The sequence below is a fragment of the Coturnix japonica genome, chromosome 1, assembly GCF_054131305.1.
Source record: "Coturnix japonica strain WE chromosome 1, WE-NBRP24, whole genome shotgun sequence".
NCBI lineage: Eukaryota > Metazoa > Chordata > Aves > Galliformes > Phasianidae > Coturnix > Coturnix japonica.
In genome coordinates, this window is record NC_140663.1 from 57,076,173 (window position 1) to 57,095,205 (window position 19,033).

Consider the following 19,033-nt stretch of genomic DNA (forward strand, 5'->3'; position numbering starts at 1 on the left):
GAGTCTACCAGAAGGCTACCACGAGAGCTGTCTACTAAAATCTTTTTAGATAAAAAGGGAACAAGTACAAAAATTCTTAAGCACACAAATGTCTGAAACTGAATCATAATATTATTTTTTCTCCCTCAAGGGTCTTTAGTCAAACATTGCCCCCAAAATCACGGAACCAGCAGGAAATGGATTTAAATCATCATATGAAGTATTCCAGAAGGAGAGAAGAAGATCAGCTCACAAACAATTTTGGTAACTTAAAACCAACTTAAAGTCAATGACAGTACTGAGATAAACAGAAAGAACAGCTTTGCTGCAGCTCCTCCTGTCACTCAAGAGGTGTTGACTAAGAGGGGCCCTGAGATGCTTGTCTGTTGGGAAGCTCTTCATTCTGATAAGGGAGCAGGTTAGTGATAAAACACAATGGGGAACACCTCCATGGCTCATTTTCTTGAGGCTCACCAAGGCTGCAAACATAATGAGAAATTCAATGATCTCAGGGAGAAGACAGGAAGCAGTTACAGGACTGAAGGATATAATGGAGCTCAGAGGCCAGTGAAGGGCTCCAAAGATACATCACCAGTTCTGTCAGCGTCATGTTCAGAAAGCAGTGTAAACAGAGTAGATATGAGTCTCAGAAAACCAGAAGCAGAGGAAATAAAGGAAAGAAAGAGGGGCTGAAAAGGAAAACGAGGGAAGAAAAGCCCACACTACTCATCAAATAATGCATTCAACAGTCATCCCAATCCACCTGCCTGTATTCAGAACGCCCAGTAGACAACACTATTCATTGCAACCTCTAGGGTTTTTTTCATTACTCAACAGAGCTTGTGAGACAAGCTAAGTGGAATGAAGGTCAATGGTCAGGTCTGCTTTATGTATGCCAACACTCTGAGTTACAGACTGATTCCCTTTACTTTGTGTTTGCTAGTGCTTAACCTGCTCTGACAGGAGACCCTTATGCTCTTGGCAAAGAGCACTTAATGACCATCTAGTTTTAATTCAGTAAATCCCTCTGCAGCCCTTATTGAAAGGGCTGAGATTTTTTAGAGCACTAAAAAGTGAATTGCAACAGACATGACTACACCTCCAACAGTTAGAAAGCGCTAGGGAGATACAACACTGGTTCATAAATTGTCACCACACATTTTGTCCTTTTTGGATTGAATAACTTCCTTCAATTTAACAAGGTCCAGAGCTTTAACCCATTGAAACAGTGGAACTAACCCAGAATGACAATCCTTAACCTCCATCGCTGCTGACAGCCCTAAGCAGAAGGACCTTATAAACACTGGGAATTCTAAAGAAATGCACCAAAATACTTGTAAAGAAAACACTAGTATGCAATAGATGGCTGAGCTGTGATGCTTCTGAGCCTTATCTGCATCATTACATATGATTATAATCCATAGGTGTAATTAATTACATCTGCATTTTGTACATTAATTATATATATAATTTGCTCTTAAAAAGGGATGTGCGACTTCTCCTGCCTGGAAATCCTGAATGAGCGTGTCTGGTTTTATGCATCAGTGGCTAACTAAGGGATAAGGTGTATGAGGTGGGTCCCATATGGTTCCATCCCACATGGTTTGTGTTCAATTAAAAAACTTCTAAGGTCATTACTGAGTAACATTACTTCATATGCTAAAATGTTGCTTGATAAATTCTAGCGGAAGGATTGTTTCATTTGTTCTTTGTTGCTGTGAAACACATTTGCCTTCCAGCAAGTGAAATGTTTCCAGCCCTCATTTATATCATAAGCCACAGTAAACACACACAACGCATTATATAGCCAAGATTTTCAAAGTGCCTGAAAATTGCAGCTTTTTGAAGACCCTGCAAGCCCTTTCAGATTTAAACCGCAGGACTGTTGCTTGTTCTAAACACTGGACAACACTGTGCAATGGGGCCAGAATCACAGAACCATTAAGGTTAGAAAAGACCTAAGATCATCTAGTCCAAGCATCAAATGAGGTAAGTTGTGATGAATCAGGTAAAGACATAAGGTTAATGTGCATGCATTGCCTGACATTCAATGTCATTGTGAACATTTTCATTAGGGAATTAATGGACTTCTGCCTTTTTTGAATAGTCTGTGTGGATAAGGATGCGAAATTCAAAAAACAGTGCTGTGGGACACAGTGATTACTGGACATATTAGTTGAAATGTAGGAGTGGAAAACAAAATTTTGCATGTATTAAGAGCACAAATACTGCAGAGTAGCTTTCCTAGACACCCGTAGACTATCCACTCCTGTGACAACACAGACATATCCACACATGGGAATACAACAAACACAGGGGATATTCTCAGATCACAGGCCAAACCACAGCATTCAGGAGACATTTTTTTCTCCTGAGGCGCCTGTTCTTCTGACTGCTTGCATCCAGTTCCCAGCTTCTTTGTATTCCCTGAATGGTGAAAAGAACTTTGTCCAGGGAGCTGTAGATACATACTCTAATACTGCCTGGATAAGCAGCAGCACAAGAACCCCAGGAGATGAGACAGTCAGATAGTTGCTTCATATTCTGAACCAGCACTGTGGAAAGCTTTTTGTTCCTAGCAATGCTGACTGAAATCAAGTGTCAGCAGGAGGAGGGTGAGGTAGATACAGCAGTATGACTAGTGTAATGCTCTAAAAACCGCAAGATTAGTTGCACTTTCTTAAGCTCTTTTGAAATTAGCTAAGGAATTTATGTAAGCAAAGAAGAAATCTTCCTATTAAGTGCCCATTATGTTGAAAACCTAAAGCTAGCAAACACTTCAGCAGTAACAAAGACACTGTCTGAACACTGCATACTACACCATCAAGAAAAAGTAAAATTCAATTAACTTCCCCATTTATTGTTATGAAAGTATTCAATTTGTGATCTAAACACCATGATTAACCCACTCAAATCTCAAATAAGACAGCCTCAAGGCAGATCATTAAGGTAGATGTGAATGCCAGGAAAACTCATTTCAACACTGACATATACCTCAGGGGAAAGGGGAGATTAGACATGGGGCTGTAAATGTTTAATGTAGCAAATAAAGGATCCTCACTAGTGGAAATGTTATAAAAACATCATTTTCCCAAGGCATTTTTGCTGATATTAGAAATGTGAAGAACCAAGTAAATTCTTGTGAGATAATTCTAAGATATTCAGACACTTAAATTAAGAGATGTGACTTCTCCGGTGTGGTTTCAACATAACTGAGTTTCTACAAAAGGATTTTTTTTCTGAAACAAATCTATCCCATATATCTCCTCAGATCCCTTTTGTTTATTCCTCTGACAGAAACAAAGCTTTCTTCGGTTGCTTGGCTGGTTGCTAGTTTTTTTTTGATACTAGAGTTTAAATTCTAATATCCTCATATATCTGGGCATAAAATGTAACTGAGACTACCACTGAACTTTTCGTGTTGCTTGTTTTGGTTTGTTTGTGGTTGTTTTTTGCATATCCAGGCAATGATATACCCTCTGTTAAATAAATGTCGTGACCACAAAGTCAAGAGCTCAAAGTTATAAAACGACAGGATTCAAGTTGCCTGTCTCAACACCTATGTATATATTCATTGTGCTACTACCTTTAGCCATCTGATCAAATCCTATTTCTTCTTCTGTTTAGACTCCTGTGTCCTTCTAGTCTTTGAATACATGTGTATGAACACGTGCATGTGATTGGGTGTGTATCAAAGACAGAAATATAATCCACTGTGGTGCCTGGATTAAACTCAGGATGTCTGATCCATCAAAAGACAAAAAGAGAGATTTCCTTTGACATAACCAATGTATTTGACAACTTTCTCTTTGTTTTATGTCATTTCTGTTTCATTTACAAACATTTCTCAGTGGTTTGCATCTGTACACAGCACCATGAGAAACTACAAGCACAGAATGAACAGAGTTTGCAATATTTAACGTATTGTTAACTTCTAATCCTCTTGCCCTGATTATCATCTTGCTAGGTAGCTTTAGGCAGCTCATTAAATCCTCAAAGTTTCAGACCTTATTACATCGATGTGAAAGAAAAAAAAATGCATGAATTAGCTAATATCTGCACAATACACCTTGAGAAAGCAGAGCTGTTAGAGCAATACGGTGTCTTCTAAGCAAGTGAAAACTGGCATACAGTCTATAGGCAATTTTGTCGTTTACAGTGCCTCTACTGATAAGCTACTACATCTGCTAAGAAACCTCCTGACAAATAAGCAACTATTGGTCCTTCTCTTACAGGACAGAAGAGTGGGTTTGTAGCTATGCTACAACAGTTTGTTGGAGCCTGATGATCCTTGAGATGCCTTCCAACCCAGGCCATTCTATAATTGTATGCAATCCACTCCAACTACATCCATCCAGATTGATGTTGCACCCCAGTGAGCACATTCCCTTTAATGGCTAATCAACCTTGTCCTGATTCCATCTGCTAACTCTGGTTTTCCCTTTATGACCATAGTCACCTAGCAGATCACTACTCCTGCATCCTTTACATTATGGGGATTCAGGATGTAAATACCAAGCCCTCAGCACTGGCTTTTTCTTATTTCATTAGTTGCTCAAAATCACACAGTATTCTCCAAACTATCTTCATCCACTACACCTTTGAGCACAGGTGTTGGAACTAGTTCATCCTTGAGATCCCCTCCAACCCAAGTCATTTTATGATTCTATGATTTCCTAATTGTGGGATTCTCAAACTGTGGTAAATACACTGCTGATATGAGGAAATCGTGGTATCTCTGTCCACATACATGTCTCAAACTACTCACAAGATTGTTAGTACTTGTATTCAATAAGAATTTATCAGATGACCCCAAAACACTCAGATAACCTACAGAAATTGAAGACAAGACATATGCAGCATAGATATCTGGCTAGATATAATTAGCAAGGGACAGATTACTGGGAGAGAAATAAGAATCTAAGATTAATGTCACATCATGTTACTCCTATCTCAATACACACAAACAAAAAGTAAGGAGGCTAAACAGAAAGAGGTTGTTAAGATTGTAACTAAATCAATTACTACACACATGGAGATAAATCTTCTTCAAAAATTGTTTTTCAATTTTCTGTGTCATTTTATTACAGAGGAGATAAGGAATGGCCAATTCTGTGTGATATATGGTGATGCAGGAGACCAAGAGCTCATACAGCTGATATTTATTTCTAATATTGCTGTCACTGGGGTTGAGTATGATTCCTCCTTAATCTTAGTGGCACTGATTAAGCAAGATGGGACCTCCAAGAACATACAAATTATGTAAAAACCACTAAGAACTGACAGATTCTATTAAATAAACAAACAAACAAATAAAGCTTTGTATCTACGGCTGCTAGTGAGCCAATTCACCCATCCAGATTCATGGTGCAAATCTACAGTAATGTTTCTAAGGAGAAAACATGGATGAGAACCATATAGTCAATAATTCATTCATGGGTGTATTAGCTTCTAATAATCTCTGTATATACCTCCACCGCCAAGAATTTCATAAGAAGAGCAAAATGGGAAAATCTGGTCTCATAAACAAGATCTCATTGTTTTAAAAATAATAGAATTACTCCCCCAAAACACTGTTTTCAATCATAGTTTCCTGCCATAGAAGGAAATCAGAAACAGTACACAGAAGATGCACAGGTGAGACACAGAATTAAGTTCTGCCCATCTAGAAACATCAACTGAATTCACTTTTTGAATATGATGATCTCAGTCACTTAAGGAACAACTAACTATTACATCAGGCAAGAGGAAGTGAAAACGATTATTAGGGTGACAAGTGCTTGGGACTTATAAAAGAATGTACTGGAGATAACAAATACATGAGCAGCAGCAAAGAACATTGCAACATAACTAAAATGGTCAAGATATATCCCTTTCCTAAAAGAGTGCATGGACTCAATCAACCTCGTCAAAGAAGGATCAATAAGTAACCCCTGTACCATCATCAATCATCACACAGACAATACCGAGATGCTGACAGAATGAAGGAGAGAAGGAGGAGCATAGAGGAGGGAAAGAAGGGACAATTCAGAAACAGCATCTTGGTTAAATGCCAGCTGCAGTGACAAGAAAAGTAAAGAGCAACAGAAGGAGAACAGGCTAAGAACAATTTTGCCCTTCAGAGAACAAAATGACACTGTTTAATTGCTCAGAAGGTTTTCAAAATTAGATGTCTACCTCCAACGGAGTGAAGATTAATCTTCACAGAACAGTTTGTATGATGAGTTGTTAGATGTCGGGTAGTACAATTTCAGATGAAGCAGTTGATAGAATCAAATCAGTATTTTGAGCAAACCAGGGAAGTGAAATGTATTTACTGTGAATTAAAGTGATCCAGATTATTACATTGATGTCAGAGATTTCAAAATTCTATTATGAAGATGTGACAAGCAAAAACCTTAATAGCTTCTTTGTTATCGTTCCTTCATGGATAACAGCATGAGTCATTATTAACTGGCTTCCTTTTCCTGTTCAGATTGCTGTGGGATTCTGGTTTAGTCTTCAAAAACTACGGGCAGATAAAAGTGCTTTTAATTGGTGTGGGCAGGGAATGGATGGTAAGCACGGTATTCCAGAATTAAATTTTAGATATTCAGCAAAAGCTTTAAAAGACAAGTAAATCTAATCTCTTGTGAGCATCAAGTGAGAAACACATGTTCCTGAGAGCTACAGATGTTCTGCAGTAAGCTAACCCCACTTAAAACAACACATCTGGAAGAAATACTGTTGCAACAATGTGAGTGGCCCATTGTGAGTTCTCTTAGAATAGTAGTATATTCTCAGTTGAAAAGGACACACATAGATCATCAAGTCCAAATCCTGGTTACACGCAGCTTCTATCTACACTGACCTCAGTTGCCCCTCACACGTGTTCTCCTCCAGACCCTTCGCCGTCCTTGTATCCTCCTTCAGATACTCTTTATGTCCTTATGCTTTATGTCCTTATATTGTGCACAAACTGCATGCAGTGCTCAATGTGAGGAGACAGAGCAGAGCAGGACAATCCCTTCCTTTGTCCAGCGGCAGTGCTAGCAACCAGGGTACAACTGGCCCTTTTGGCTGCTGTCTCATGTTCAACTTGCCATCAGCCAGAACCCCTAGATACCTTCCCACAGAGCTGCTTCCAGAGTCCTGTCCCTCAGCCTGTACCTATATACCAACTGCAGAATCCAGCACTTGCTCTTGTTAAACTTAATGCATTTGGTGACTGCCCGGGCCTGTAATCTGTCAAGGCCTCCCTATCTTGAGAGGGTCAACAGCTCCTCTGTTTGCAGCATCACTAATAATTATTTTGCTAGCCCACAATATCCATACTAAATTTTTGAATCAGACTGATAAAATCTGTCACTCACCATGGTGATTTATTTCTTCTGGACAATCAAAACCCTCTTCACCTACCCATTATGGCCACCTTGGAGAATAAAGGAGAGTTGCTGTTCCTGCCTTACTACTTCTCTCCTCCCTCTCAAACCAAGTAACTTTAAGTGGCAATGTACCAAGAAAAGATTTGCTGACATACACTGATATAGCATACTTCTTAGAAAAAAGCAGTAAACACATTACAGTGCCAGGCAGGCAGTGATGTACAGACCTGCTACCAGAAAAAGAAACATTTCATATGTAACCAATAATCTATGTCAGAAAAACAATTAAAATGGTTATCTGCTCCTCTTAAAAGGAACTTTTACACAATTTTCCTGCCCCTTTCTTTTTAAAAAAAATTAAGTGTAGTCCTCCAGTGTAACAATTCAGCTCGATGTCTGACAACATCTCAGTTTCCAGAGAAGATACAAGCACCTTGCAGTAAAAGTCACAGGGATGCTGTGATATTAGTCCTCTGCTCAGTAAGGCACAAGGATTTCTTCATGGAATTCAAGGAGAATACTTGAAACAGTTGATTTCTGATTATTTAGACAGCACTTCTCATACGAGATTTTCTTCAGACATAGTTAGCATCAACTAGAATTCTTCAAATCAAGATTAGCCTCTTGTAAGCTAAAGATTGGACAACTTTTGCAGGCATTACTAAAGTTCTATATCCAGAAAAGATGACTGTGAATGTGTGCTGTAAGTTGTGAATTCTTATACAAGTCTTTCCTAATAATTGCAAAGGGTAAAATAAGGTATCTTCTCTGATTTTTTTTTTATAATTCCATGGGGACATTATTTGTTTTCTCATATTTTAACATAAAAACAGTAATTTACAGTAATTATTGAGACAGGTGAAGGAGGACAGGGAGGAAAAGCAACTTCATGAACAGTCTATGAAGAATTGTCCTCCTACACAGTACTTTCAAGCTGACCAGTCAGCAATTTGAAAGAGACAAAAGTATCCTACTGAAAGTAGTCTATCAGTACCTAAAAGAAAGCACTTTAACTTTTGATATACAAACACCTACTTTTTAAATGAAAGCTTCTTGAGTACATGCTCAGCAAGTGATCAAATGTGTGTGTAGTCTAAAACCCAATCTCAAAGCTTCTAGATCATTATCTATCCATTTTCTATTATGTTATGTTACCGTTACTGTTTATGAACGTGACAAATAATTAATATCTATGTACAGTTGCAGAGACACCAGTGTAAAAAGGTGTATGTATGTCTTATGTCAGATGATGCAGTGTCTCTTAATGATTAATTATTATATACTAAATGGCACCATACTAAATTATAAATATACTAAATACTAAATTATATACTACTAAAATAAACGAACAAATAAATAAATGTATCAGCTGTGAGAATGGATGAGGATAGTTATCCTCAGGTGGAAAGGCATAGGAAGAATCACCAAAGGAACCAGATTGCTTCCAACAGAGTTTCAAAAGCATTTGTCCAAGGTGATTCTAAGGATACTCAAGGTTAAACTCTTAAGAAATTCTTCTCCGGTGAGCCATAATTCTTCTCTTATTACAATTCTCCTCAGCCCACAGATTAAGGCTTAGATTGCTTTGATTATGGCTGAAATCTACTAACAGAAACTTCAGAAAAGGCTGTCAGGACCTACATTAAAATTCAAGGCATATCAGTTATTTTGTTGGAAGGAGCCCAGATGAAATGAGAGAAGAATAAGGAGGGGTGGGACTGGAGGGGTGAAAGTGAAACAGTTTAACTATCTTCCAACAGTAAGATAAGCAAACCAATTAAAAGGATTGTCATCCTGTAATTACCAGAGCACTCTATATTACAGAGGGAGCTGAAGCTTTGTTGCACAACAAACAGTCATGCTTGTAATTTAAGATGAATAATGAGCCAGATGCATGAACAAGACTCTATTAAATTGTTATCACAAGCAGACGTGTCCCTCATTGATTAATGACTGTGTGTCACTAAGGAAAGGAACTCCATTTCTAAGCATGGATCATCATCATCAGTGTTGCCAAAGCAACCATCTGTCTGCTTTTGACTTACCCCTGAATGTGGCAATTAAACCATTACATGTGGAGAGAAAACAGTGATTATTTTCTTATGTGCAAAACCAAAGGCTCTTAAAGAATAAAGGAAGGTAGATTTCCTTCCCAAGATAAATGCACCTGAGCAAAATCATATTCATTGCAGGGGAGTTGGACTACATTACCATTAAAAGTCCCTTCCAACTCTGAGAATTCTATGGTTATGTGATTTTATGATCACCCTCTCAGTTTGAGGGTCTCTCCTTCAAATCTGCTGTTAATCGTAAAGCTTTGGTAAGTTTCATATGCTAGAAAAAAGTCAGCAGTCAATGCAAAGACACAAATAAAAAAAGCAGATGTGAAAAACACTTTATAGTAAAAATAAATAAACATGCAGAAAGTACAATTAAGAAAATATCTGAACATATCTGAAAACATTTGAACAGCTACAACCCAGCTTCTTCCAACTTACAAGCTTCACGGAGCTTTTCCTTGTCGTAATGTAGCCCCTCATATTCTTGCAAATTAATCCGGTTCACTCTGATCCGCAGGCGTTCAGGGATGGAATGAGGACTGAAAAAAAAGAAAAAGAAAAAAATAAAAAATAAAAAGAAAGCTTCTTAGAAAAAGTTTTCCGTGGAAGAGAAAAAAATGAAATACACTATGAATGACTTTTAACCTTTTGTGAAAGAATAATAAGAGCAAGCCTCTTCAAAACTGGGCCTGATCCTCACAGACCCACCACTGTGTTTTTACAAAATTAGGACTACTGACTGCACAAAATAGATGTTGTATCTTACATGACAGGCAAGATCAAGAAGCCTATTTACTGGCTATGTGATCTGGAATTGCAAAGGCTTTTCTGAGCTCATCAATCTCTATATAGATATCCCTTCCCATTGCAATCTGTCTTTTTGTGCATCCCTAAAGTCAGAAAATCCACAAAGCTTTGCTTCAGGATTCAGATGCCTTCTTGGGAAGTCTCTCAGGACTTCTTCCTCTCTGTCTACCAGGACATTCGCTTGGATCTCCAGAGGATCCTCTTTCAGTAGCTCCATTCTGGGAAGCAGGAAACAAAACATTGTTGAGAGCTAGATTGCCAAACTAGAGTCTAATACACATATGGCAGGGAGACCATAAAAATAAGTTTGAGTACCTCATTTCTACAGATTTCAGCCAAATTTACATGCTTTGGTGGCCTGCATACTTTTGAAATCTTTCACGGGTTCCTATCCATAAATTTGAGTGGCCAGTAATTGATAGACAGGGGTTTTTTTAAGAGCTTTGTTTTTATTTCATACAAGTTTCCATCTTACTGTTACTACTAGATTTTGTTTAACTGAATGCTATGTAAACTTGGCCACATTTGCAGTTTCCACTTGTAAAGAGAGAAAGATAGCTTGTGCATTATAATACACATATAAAACATCTGTCTTGTCAGGTCCATCTCACCTAAAATTCGATTCTTGATTCTGTGTTTGCACCAAAAGATTGTCTACTTTCCCTTTGTTTTAATCTACTTAAAAACAGAACTCTTAATGCACACAATGCCTTTTAAAAGTTAAAATTCTGTGCACTAACACAGACAAGCTTATTGTTTGCTTTATTTCAGTTTTAAAATATTTGACCTTCAGGACTGCCATTTTAGATGCTAATTCAAACCCCAGAAATGTAATAATTTTTTTTTATTATTATTATTTTTACTTTTCAAACAAGTAATCTCCCTTTTGACTTGAAAATACTACAGACCTAAACACATAGTTTGAAGCAGAGACACAGAGATGGTAATTACCAAGTATTTTAGTTTCCTTACTGCATACTTTCTGTCTGTTGACATAAACGGCTCTGCCACACATTGACAGATGAAAGTAAAGATTGAAAATCAAGTACCAGTATAAAAATAACTCTACTAACACAAATACTCCTAACCTAAAAGTGATAAAGGATAATGAATTGAGGGTCTAAGGCAACAGGTTACAAGAAGCTGCATTCCTTCTGTTCTGAATATGACTTTCAATATCAAAATGAAAATACATAAGGAATAACTTAGAATACATCATGAATGCTAACAGTTCCTGCAAGACTGATGCATTCAGCAGCATATAGGCTGCTCTATGTGTTTTCTGTAGTGATTGACAGGGACTATTGGACAAAAGAGTTCCAAGATACCAGCTAACTTTCTATATTTAAAGTAAGATTTTGCTTGACAAACATGCAGGGTGATAACTTCCAGCAAAGCTTCAGGGAATAGCTTAATAACACATACCATTGTGTCAGATCACTACTCACTACCTGGAGTCCATAGAGTTGGCTCAACAATATTAGTGCATGCAAGTCAGAAGAAAGATACATAGATGGAAGAAGAATGCAATTTCAATGCCTGACACTATTTTCCCCCTTAGATAACTTCAAATGTCACACTGCTGGATTAGAAATGGAAATAGTCTGAGATATTATGTTTCCTTCCCAATTATACAAAACGCAAGTTTCAAAAGTAAAATTGTGGGAGCTTTGGTTTTTAGTCAAGGAAAGAAAGGAAGAAAGGAAGAAAGGAAGAAAGCAAGAAAGCAAGAAAGGAAGAAAGGAAGAAAGGAAGAAAGGAAGAAAGGAAGAAAGGAAGAAAGGAAGAAAGGAAGAAAGGAAGAAAGCAAGAGAGAAAGAAAGCAAGAGAGAAAGAAAGCAAGAAAGAAAGCAAGCAAGAAAGAAAGCAAGCAAGAAAGAAAGCAAGAAAGCAAGAAAGCATGAAAGCAAGCAAGCAAGAAAGCAAGCAAGCAAGCAAGCAAGAAAGAAAGAAAGAAAGAAGAGAGAAATATAGGAACCTAACTGCATAGGGGGAAAAAAATAATGCGGTGCATGTAGTAGGGTTCATGAAAATGACAGTCTGAGCACTGAAACGTGAAGTCTTTTATGTACTGGTACAATACCAGAAGAAGCCATGCTGTTTTTCCCATGGCGTTCTACCACCACACATTATTATGAAGGTAGCTCAGTCTTCCAGCAGATAGGTTCACAAGCTGGGGATTAGTGGTAGGTCTGGGGGAGTGACTGATTATGAATGATGACTTCTCTGAGCTCAGCTGGGAAGAAAGGCCATGGAGAGAGAGAGAAATTCAGCAATGCCTTATCTCTTCTGTGACATTTGAATGTGCTACAAAGATAGCTATTCCTGCTATGCCCCTAATTAAATCAAATGCAATTAAACCAATAAACAGTCTCAAACCATTGTTTCTCCTGAAACCAGAACCAAAACTATACTGTTCAGCTGAAGTCTTAACAATCCAAACTGGAATTTTATTGAAAAACTGCTTTCCAATCCCAAGTACAAAACAAAAGGTGTTATTACCAAAAGTTGTTACCCAAATAGGACTTGCTCAGCCCAGCACTGGTGATGTTTGCACTCCAAATAAGAATCACACTATATCTGTTTCCCTACTCCTTTTTCATTTCTTCCTCACTGCAGACCTCATCCATGTATGATGTTCAGGCTTCTCCCTTCTACTCTGTGCTGTAGTGCCCAGAACTGCTCTCCACACCAGAGGGAAAAATGGAGAGAAGCAGAACTTGCCATTTTGCCTGACTGAGAAGTTTAGCTAGCCCAGCCATAAAAGCATAATCTCAGAAAATATTTTCTATAGAAAATAAGCAATTTCAGAAACATAAGTTCTAAAAGGCCTTTTCAAAGTGGTAGAGATTTTATCTATTTAGGTCTAGTCACAAGTAATATGGTCACAACTCAAATACATGTATATACATGTACATATATGCACAAACAAATTAAAAAAAAAAATTATTCAGTGACTGAAATCTGAGATTTTGGTCATGATTATTTGCAAATACTCTTTGCTCAGAATATGGTTGCTGTCTGACATCGTACTGTCTTACTGAATTTCATGACCTATGCAAAATAGTTTTGGCTCTAAAAATTCACAAAGCTGAATATTCACTCCTTGCAATACCATACTGACATTTGACATGATGGCATACCATCAAACTGAACAAACTGAATAGTTCATTCACTGACATAACTCATGCTTTGCATACAGAGTTCTATTAACTGCAGCTGAGCAGCACAATACCTACATCAATATTCTTGTAATCATCATGGACAATGCAAAGGAATCCTTGTGCTATTCCTCTGGTTTAGACATACTGAGCATATTCAGAAGCCACAAAGCTCTAGGACACAATCATGTCTAAGTGAAAATAAATACAGTGGTGAATATCACTGAAAGCAAATGTTGTATTAATGCTGTATTAATAGAAATGGATATTTCTGAACACTGTATAAAACAACTTGTCCAACTGTAAGGTCAGGAAGGAAAGCATTCCAGATAGAGCAACAGAAAATTTACAAATAAGTCATCACAAACAGCAGCACTGCAAATCAACCTAACATATTTAAATATTTTTGCACCTATTATTCTTCAAAATAGTGTATTACATAGTCAATGGAAAGTAATTTAAAGTACAGAGGAATTAATTCCATTATTTCTTAAATAACCTAATTAAGAACCTCATTCCCCAAACAGGTCAGTTCACAGAATTACATCCTACGGGTCATATGACCATGGAATCATGAACACAGAGTCAGGTCAATTGAAACATTCTGCTCATTCTTGTTGAACAGCTATAATGGTTTCAGTTAAACACAAGCCTAAATATCAGTCTTCTCAAATCAGGAGCATAGGTAAACTATTTCACTGTTTTGAATAATATATGACAGACTTTTGATTAGCTTGAAACAGAAGTGCACATATGTGGCATTATTTGATAACAATCTAAATGAACTTTGCAGATCAAGCCATGAAAGATATTATAAAGTCCCCTCAGAATTATTTTAATTCATCCTCATCAAAAAGTAGATAATTTCAGTAATCAATAATTATTTTCATTCCTTTTTTTTTTTTAAAGGGTTGAAAAATATCTGTAAAGTAAAAGAAAATACTATTAATTCTATTAAATAGGATTTTGCTTTTCCACAATATAGAAGACATAAATATTGAATAATCCTCATTTTAAGGAAAATAGCATGCTTTCTGCAAATTCTTAAAACCTGTAGACAGTAATAAGAAAAATAGCTTGTTGTTCGTTTAAAAGCCTACTGCCTCTGTGAAAAGATACTCATCCCATGGCACACCAGGGTACACGATAGAACTGGAACCAGTCTTTGTATAGGAATAGGTCTTAGAAAGTCAACATCATCCTGAATAACTGTTCATAAGGTTAAATCATTTTTAACGTGAACACACAATCACCCCATCCTTGCTGAAACTTTATGCATTTGATTCCTTCCTACATCTCAGTTGTAGAAAATAAATAAATAAATAAAATCAACACAACCCTTTCCAGCACTTGTGGTTCAAACTAACAGTAGTAGCACATACCCAATTCTGAGACCACCAACAGAACCTCGTCTACTTTCATTCAATGAGAAAACCCAGTCAGCTTTTCCCATAGCTGTGATTTCTTCCTCTCAACCCAATTGATCACGCAGCTACTGGCAAGACAGTGCCAGACAACTTGGGGCACAGATGTTTTTCTTAAAGATCATGCTCTCCTCTCAGGAAAGAGAAAACAGGCAAAGGCATTCTGGGTCTTACTCTTGGTGCTCCTGCACAGCAGGCAGGTAACACTGCTGTGCCACCAGGCTGATAATACTGAGGGTAAACTTTTAAATTATATATGCCTTAATCTCCATATCAATTATTTATAAACTCTGTGAATCATTTCTTATTCTTTGTGTCTGCATGGAGGAAAGAAATAATGATGATGATGATAAAAACTGTCCAACAATTCTAGGGAACCAGGTGACAAATTTCTGATAGGTCTTCCATACATTCCTCACCAAAGTAACCAAATGCAGATTTTAATATAATTAGGCAAACAGCAAAGGAAGCTAAAATCTCCTTTTGCCCCTCCCTTGCAGAAATTAAACTTTAGAGAACATCACACTCCTCTGGGGCACGTTTGCAGTGACAGATTAATGAATTATCCATCTGCTAGAGAAGAAATAAACACGCAAAACTAATTGAATGTTCCAGTGTTTAGAACAATTAGAAAATGGAAAACAGCAACCAAAGGAGAGAAAGATCTCTTACTTTTGAGATCTCAGTGGAAAATCTTGCAAATGATGCATTAAAAATAAGTGTGGTTTTGACAGCTTTTATCTGCTTAAAACTTAAGTACTTCTGCAATAGACCAAAATGATCCACTTTCTTCTGATGTACACCTAACAAGCATACCCACAAGCTCCACTGCAGAAACACGTTTCTTCCTTTCTGCTTGCTGAATTTAACCCTGGACATGTCAGATTAACCTTGCACTTGCTTCAGCAAGAACACAGGTGTTTTGCTGTATTAAAAGCTGGACCCACCCATACACTTAAAACACAAACCCAAGCACCAGGGAGAATCCTGGCATTCATTTTCCTTCTTTTTCACCAGGCAAGCTCTACTCCTCTCGTGTTTTGCATTCCCAAGCACTGTGGGTTCTCTGACAGCAACTATCCCACTGAAGGAGCCCACTTGCCAAACAGGAAACTCAATTTCTAATAATTTATTTAAAAGAGAAAAGGAAGATGTATACAAGGACTTTCATTCTTACTTATGCATTTGGAAAATAGCTCTCTCTGTAACACATTATCCCCTTTTGCCTCATTCCCTCTGTCAGATAATTCTCATATTCAACTCAAAACACAAAACATCAGGATCTCTAAATGCAAAAACGTTTTCCTTTTATGCTTTTGTTATTCATGTAGCCTGTATGCCATGCATACAGATACTATTCATGCATCCTGCTGTAATCATTACTCTGTCAACTCTATTGAAGAGTTGAATCCCTTTACAGATAAGGCAATATTTGTATTTCCATTTACAAAGATTTTGCAATTTGAAAAAGAAAAAGAAAAAGGAAAAAAAAAAGAAAAAAGAAAAAAAAAAAAAGGAAATGTACTATCATATGTACACCCTCCTCATTCCTAATAAACATACAGCTGGAAAATGGAAGTCTCCCTTTCTTTTAAAAGAGACATGATTAAAAATGCAACACTTATATTTTCTTATGTGCCCCTGTGCAAACATCTGAAACAGATCACACTATAGTTTCACTGTCTCTGCTACAAAGACCATATGAGTCAAATCATTCTGGCTGCCCCAGGTCCCCATGCATATGCTGCTGTAGGAAACATGGAATTTATCTAACACAAGCTGTATCTATCACTGGGACACCAAAGAATCCTCCATGCTGTTCAGTACAAAATGTAGCTTGGGCTCATGAAAAAAAAATGAACATTTGAATCTCAAAGCCCTCACAACCCAAATCAAATTTACCTAATACCTCATGGGTTCTTATTTTAATTTGCCAGACACATTAATTGGCAGCCACAGTGCAGCAGCATGTTTAATCTATTTTTACAGATGTTAAGATACAGAATATCTTTTACTTATAAATTAGTTTGGGACTCATGAATCTCTCTCTCTGCTTTATTCTGACAACTGTTATCAAATGAGGTATTCAAAAAAACTTTATCAAAACTTGGAGGTCATATTCCAAGGGATATCACTCAACTTGGAGACAATTCTCCCTGTCCCAGACCCACAGCTTGCTTAATGTTCTGTGTAAGCAATAAAGCTTTTCTCAAAGGTTTTACAGGGGCTTGCTTAGGATACTAAATCAATATGAGAAAAGTTTTTTGAATTACTTTTTGTTCCACAGCAGAGTACAGCAAATATGATACAAAGGGAAGGTACACTGATTTAGAAATCTTTCCTTATTTGCAAAATAACAAGGAAGAACTTGCAGCTTTCAAAAATTTGATGGAATCACATAATGGCTAAGGCTGGAAGACACCTCTGGAAGTCATCATGCCCATCATTTTTGCTCAGTGAGGGACACTCAGAGGCACTTTTCAGGACCATGTCCAACAGCTTTACAGTACCTTAAGTGGACAGCAGCCTATGCCAGAGTCCAGTCACCACCACAGTACACTCTCCCTTATGTTCACACTTCCCTGTATGTTCAGATGTCATATCCCAAGTTTCAGTTTGGACCCACTGTCTCTTGTCATTTCACTAGATACCACTGAAAAGAGCCTGGTTTCATCATCTTCACATATTTACATCATCACAAATCCCCACCCTCAAGCCTTCCCTTCTTCAGCCTGATGAGTCCCAGCTCTCCATCTTTCCCCAAGGTTCCAGTGTCCCTTAAGCACCTTCATCACCTTTAGTTGGATTCTCTCCACCAGTTCCATATCCCTTGGACTGAGGAGTCCAGGACTGAAGCCAGCACTTAAGATGTGGTATGAGTGCTGAGCAGATGGGAAGGTTCATGTCTCTTTACCAACACTCCTACCACTGCTCAGGATACTATTTGCTTTATTCACCATGAGAACATGTTGCTGGCTCATGGCTCATTGGTTATCTACTAGAACCTTCAAGTACTGGTGAAAATTTCTCCTTTTATAAATATTCAGTTAATTTCCCCCCCAAGTCCTTGGCTTGTTGAACATTTATATTTTGTCTATTGTAAGTGTTCATTTTTCAGAACAGAGAAGCATTGGTGGGTTTTGTTTTTACATATACCCTTGATTTTCTTATATCATGAAATAAGAATCATGCTTGGAATCAAGTTTCTGCTCTAAAGATCATGACTAGCTCTGTAATCTGCTATTTTCAGTCATGCATTTCCAATTCATTACTTTGATAATCCTGTTTGAAAGGACAAGAAGAATGCCAATACAAAGCAAAACATTTTGTGGCATTTTTTTGACCAAGTAGTCAAGAAGTATTTTTAAATCCAAACTATATTTCTTGAGTTTATATAGTAAGCTGTGAATTTTATTTTACTTCTTAACTATGGACATAGAATTTTTCATAATACCACATTTCCATACAGGGGATGAATTAGAAGATACTCATATAGAGTTGTACAAGTGTTTTAAAGTGGCCAATTCATCCTGCAACTTTATGCTTCCCACTTTTAACCTGGCCTTTATTTTCCATAACTCTACTCAGTTGATAACTGCTAGCGGTGATGGTGATGGCTGCATCTGACTTAAGCAGTTAACCATAATTTGCAGTCATGAGGGATATGACTGATCATGATGGCTGTATGGATTCATGGAAAGCACTACAGAACAATACTCGAGAACTAATTTGAGCAATGTGTCCACAGTGCTGGACAATGTCTGAATCAAGTCAAATTTGGAAGAATGCCCAATTGATACCAAAATTGGAGGAAACTACCATCTGCAGTCAGTGTGCAAATATGACTATGAATCAATCATCTTGCCCCAAAAGAGCCAACTGAAGAGAAACCCAAGAGCCCACTGAACTCTCCTGCAAGACAGCGGGCTGCACAACAGGATATCTCCTTGAGTAGGGACACTTCTTAAGGTTACACCTGCTGCAGAGATCTCTTGACACAAAGAGATCCTCAGTATTGACTAGTAGCTTTCTAAGCTTTGTTAGCTTTCCTAGGTTTATAAATTAGATTGATTGTGCACATGTAATCCTTTAAACATAAACTATTGACCAGGTCTGAGACTGGGCTTATTACATCTTTAATTCAATGATTTGCAATTTAGTAAGCCAAGGCATCCACTCATGATTTAGTGGAGCACTTCCTGGATGAAAATCTTGTTAAGCCACTCTTACTTACAATT

At 37.5% G+C, this 19,033-nt stretch overlaps 1 protein-coding gene across 3 annotated transcripts in view; it reads right to left on the reverse strand.

Moving 5' to 3' along the window:
- DGKI (diacylglycerol kinase iota) overlaps positions 1 to 19,033 on the reverse strand; it is a 215,363-nt gene that overhangs the window by 65,453 nt on the left and 130,877 nt on the right. For all 3 annotated transcript variants that reach the window (XM_015866633.3, XM_032445594.2, XM_085521361.1), the window contains one exon: positions 9,842 to 9,942. In XM_015866633.3, coding sequence (XP_015722119.3) covers positions 9,842 to 9,942 — 101 coding nt within the window. The remainder of the gene's footprint in view (positions 1 to 9,841; positions 9,943 to 19,033) is intronic.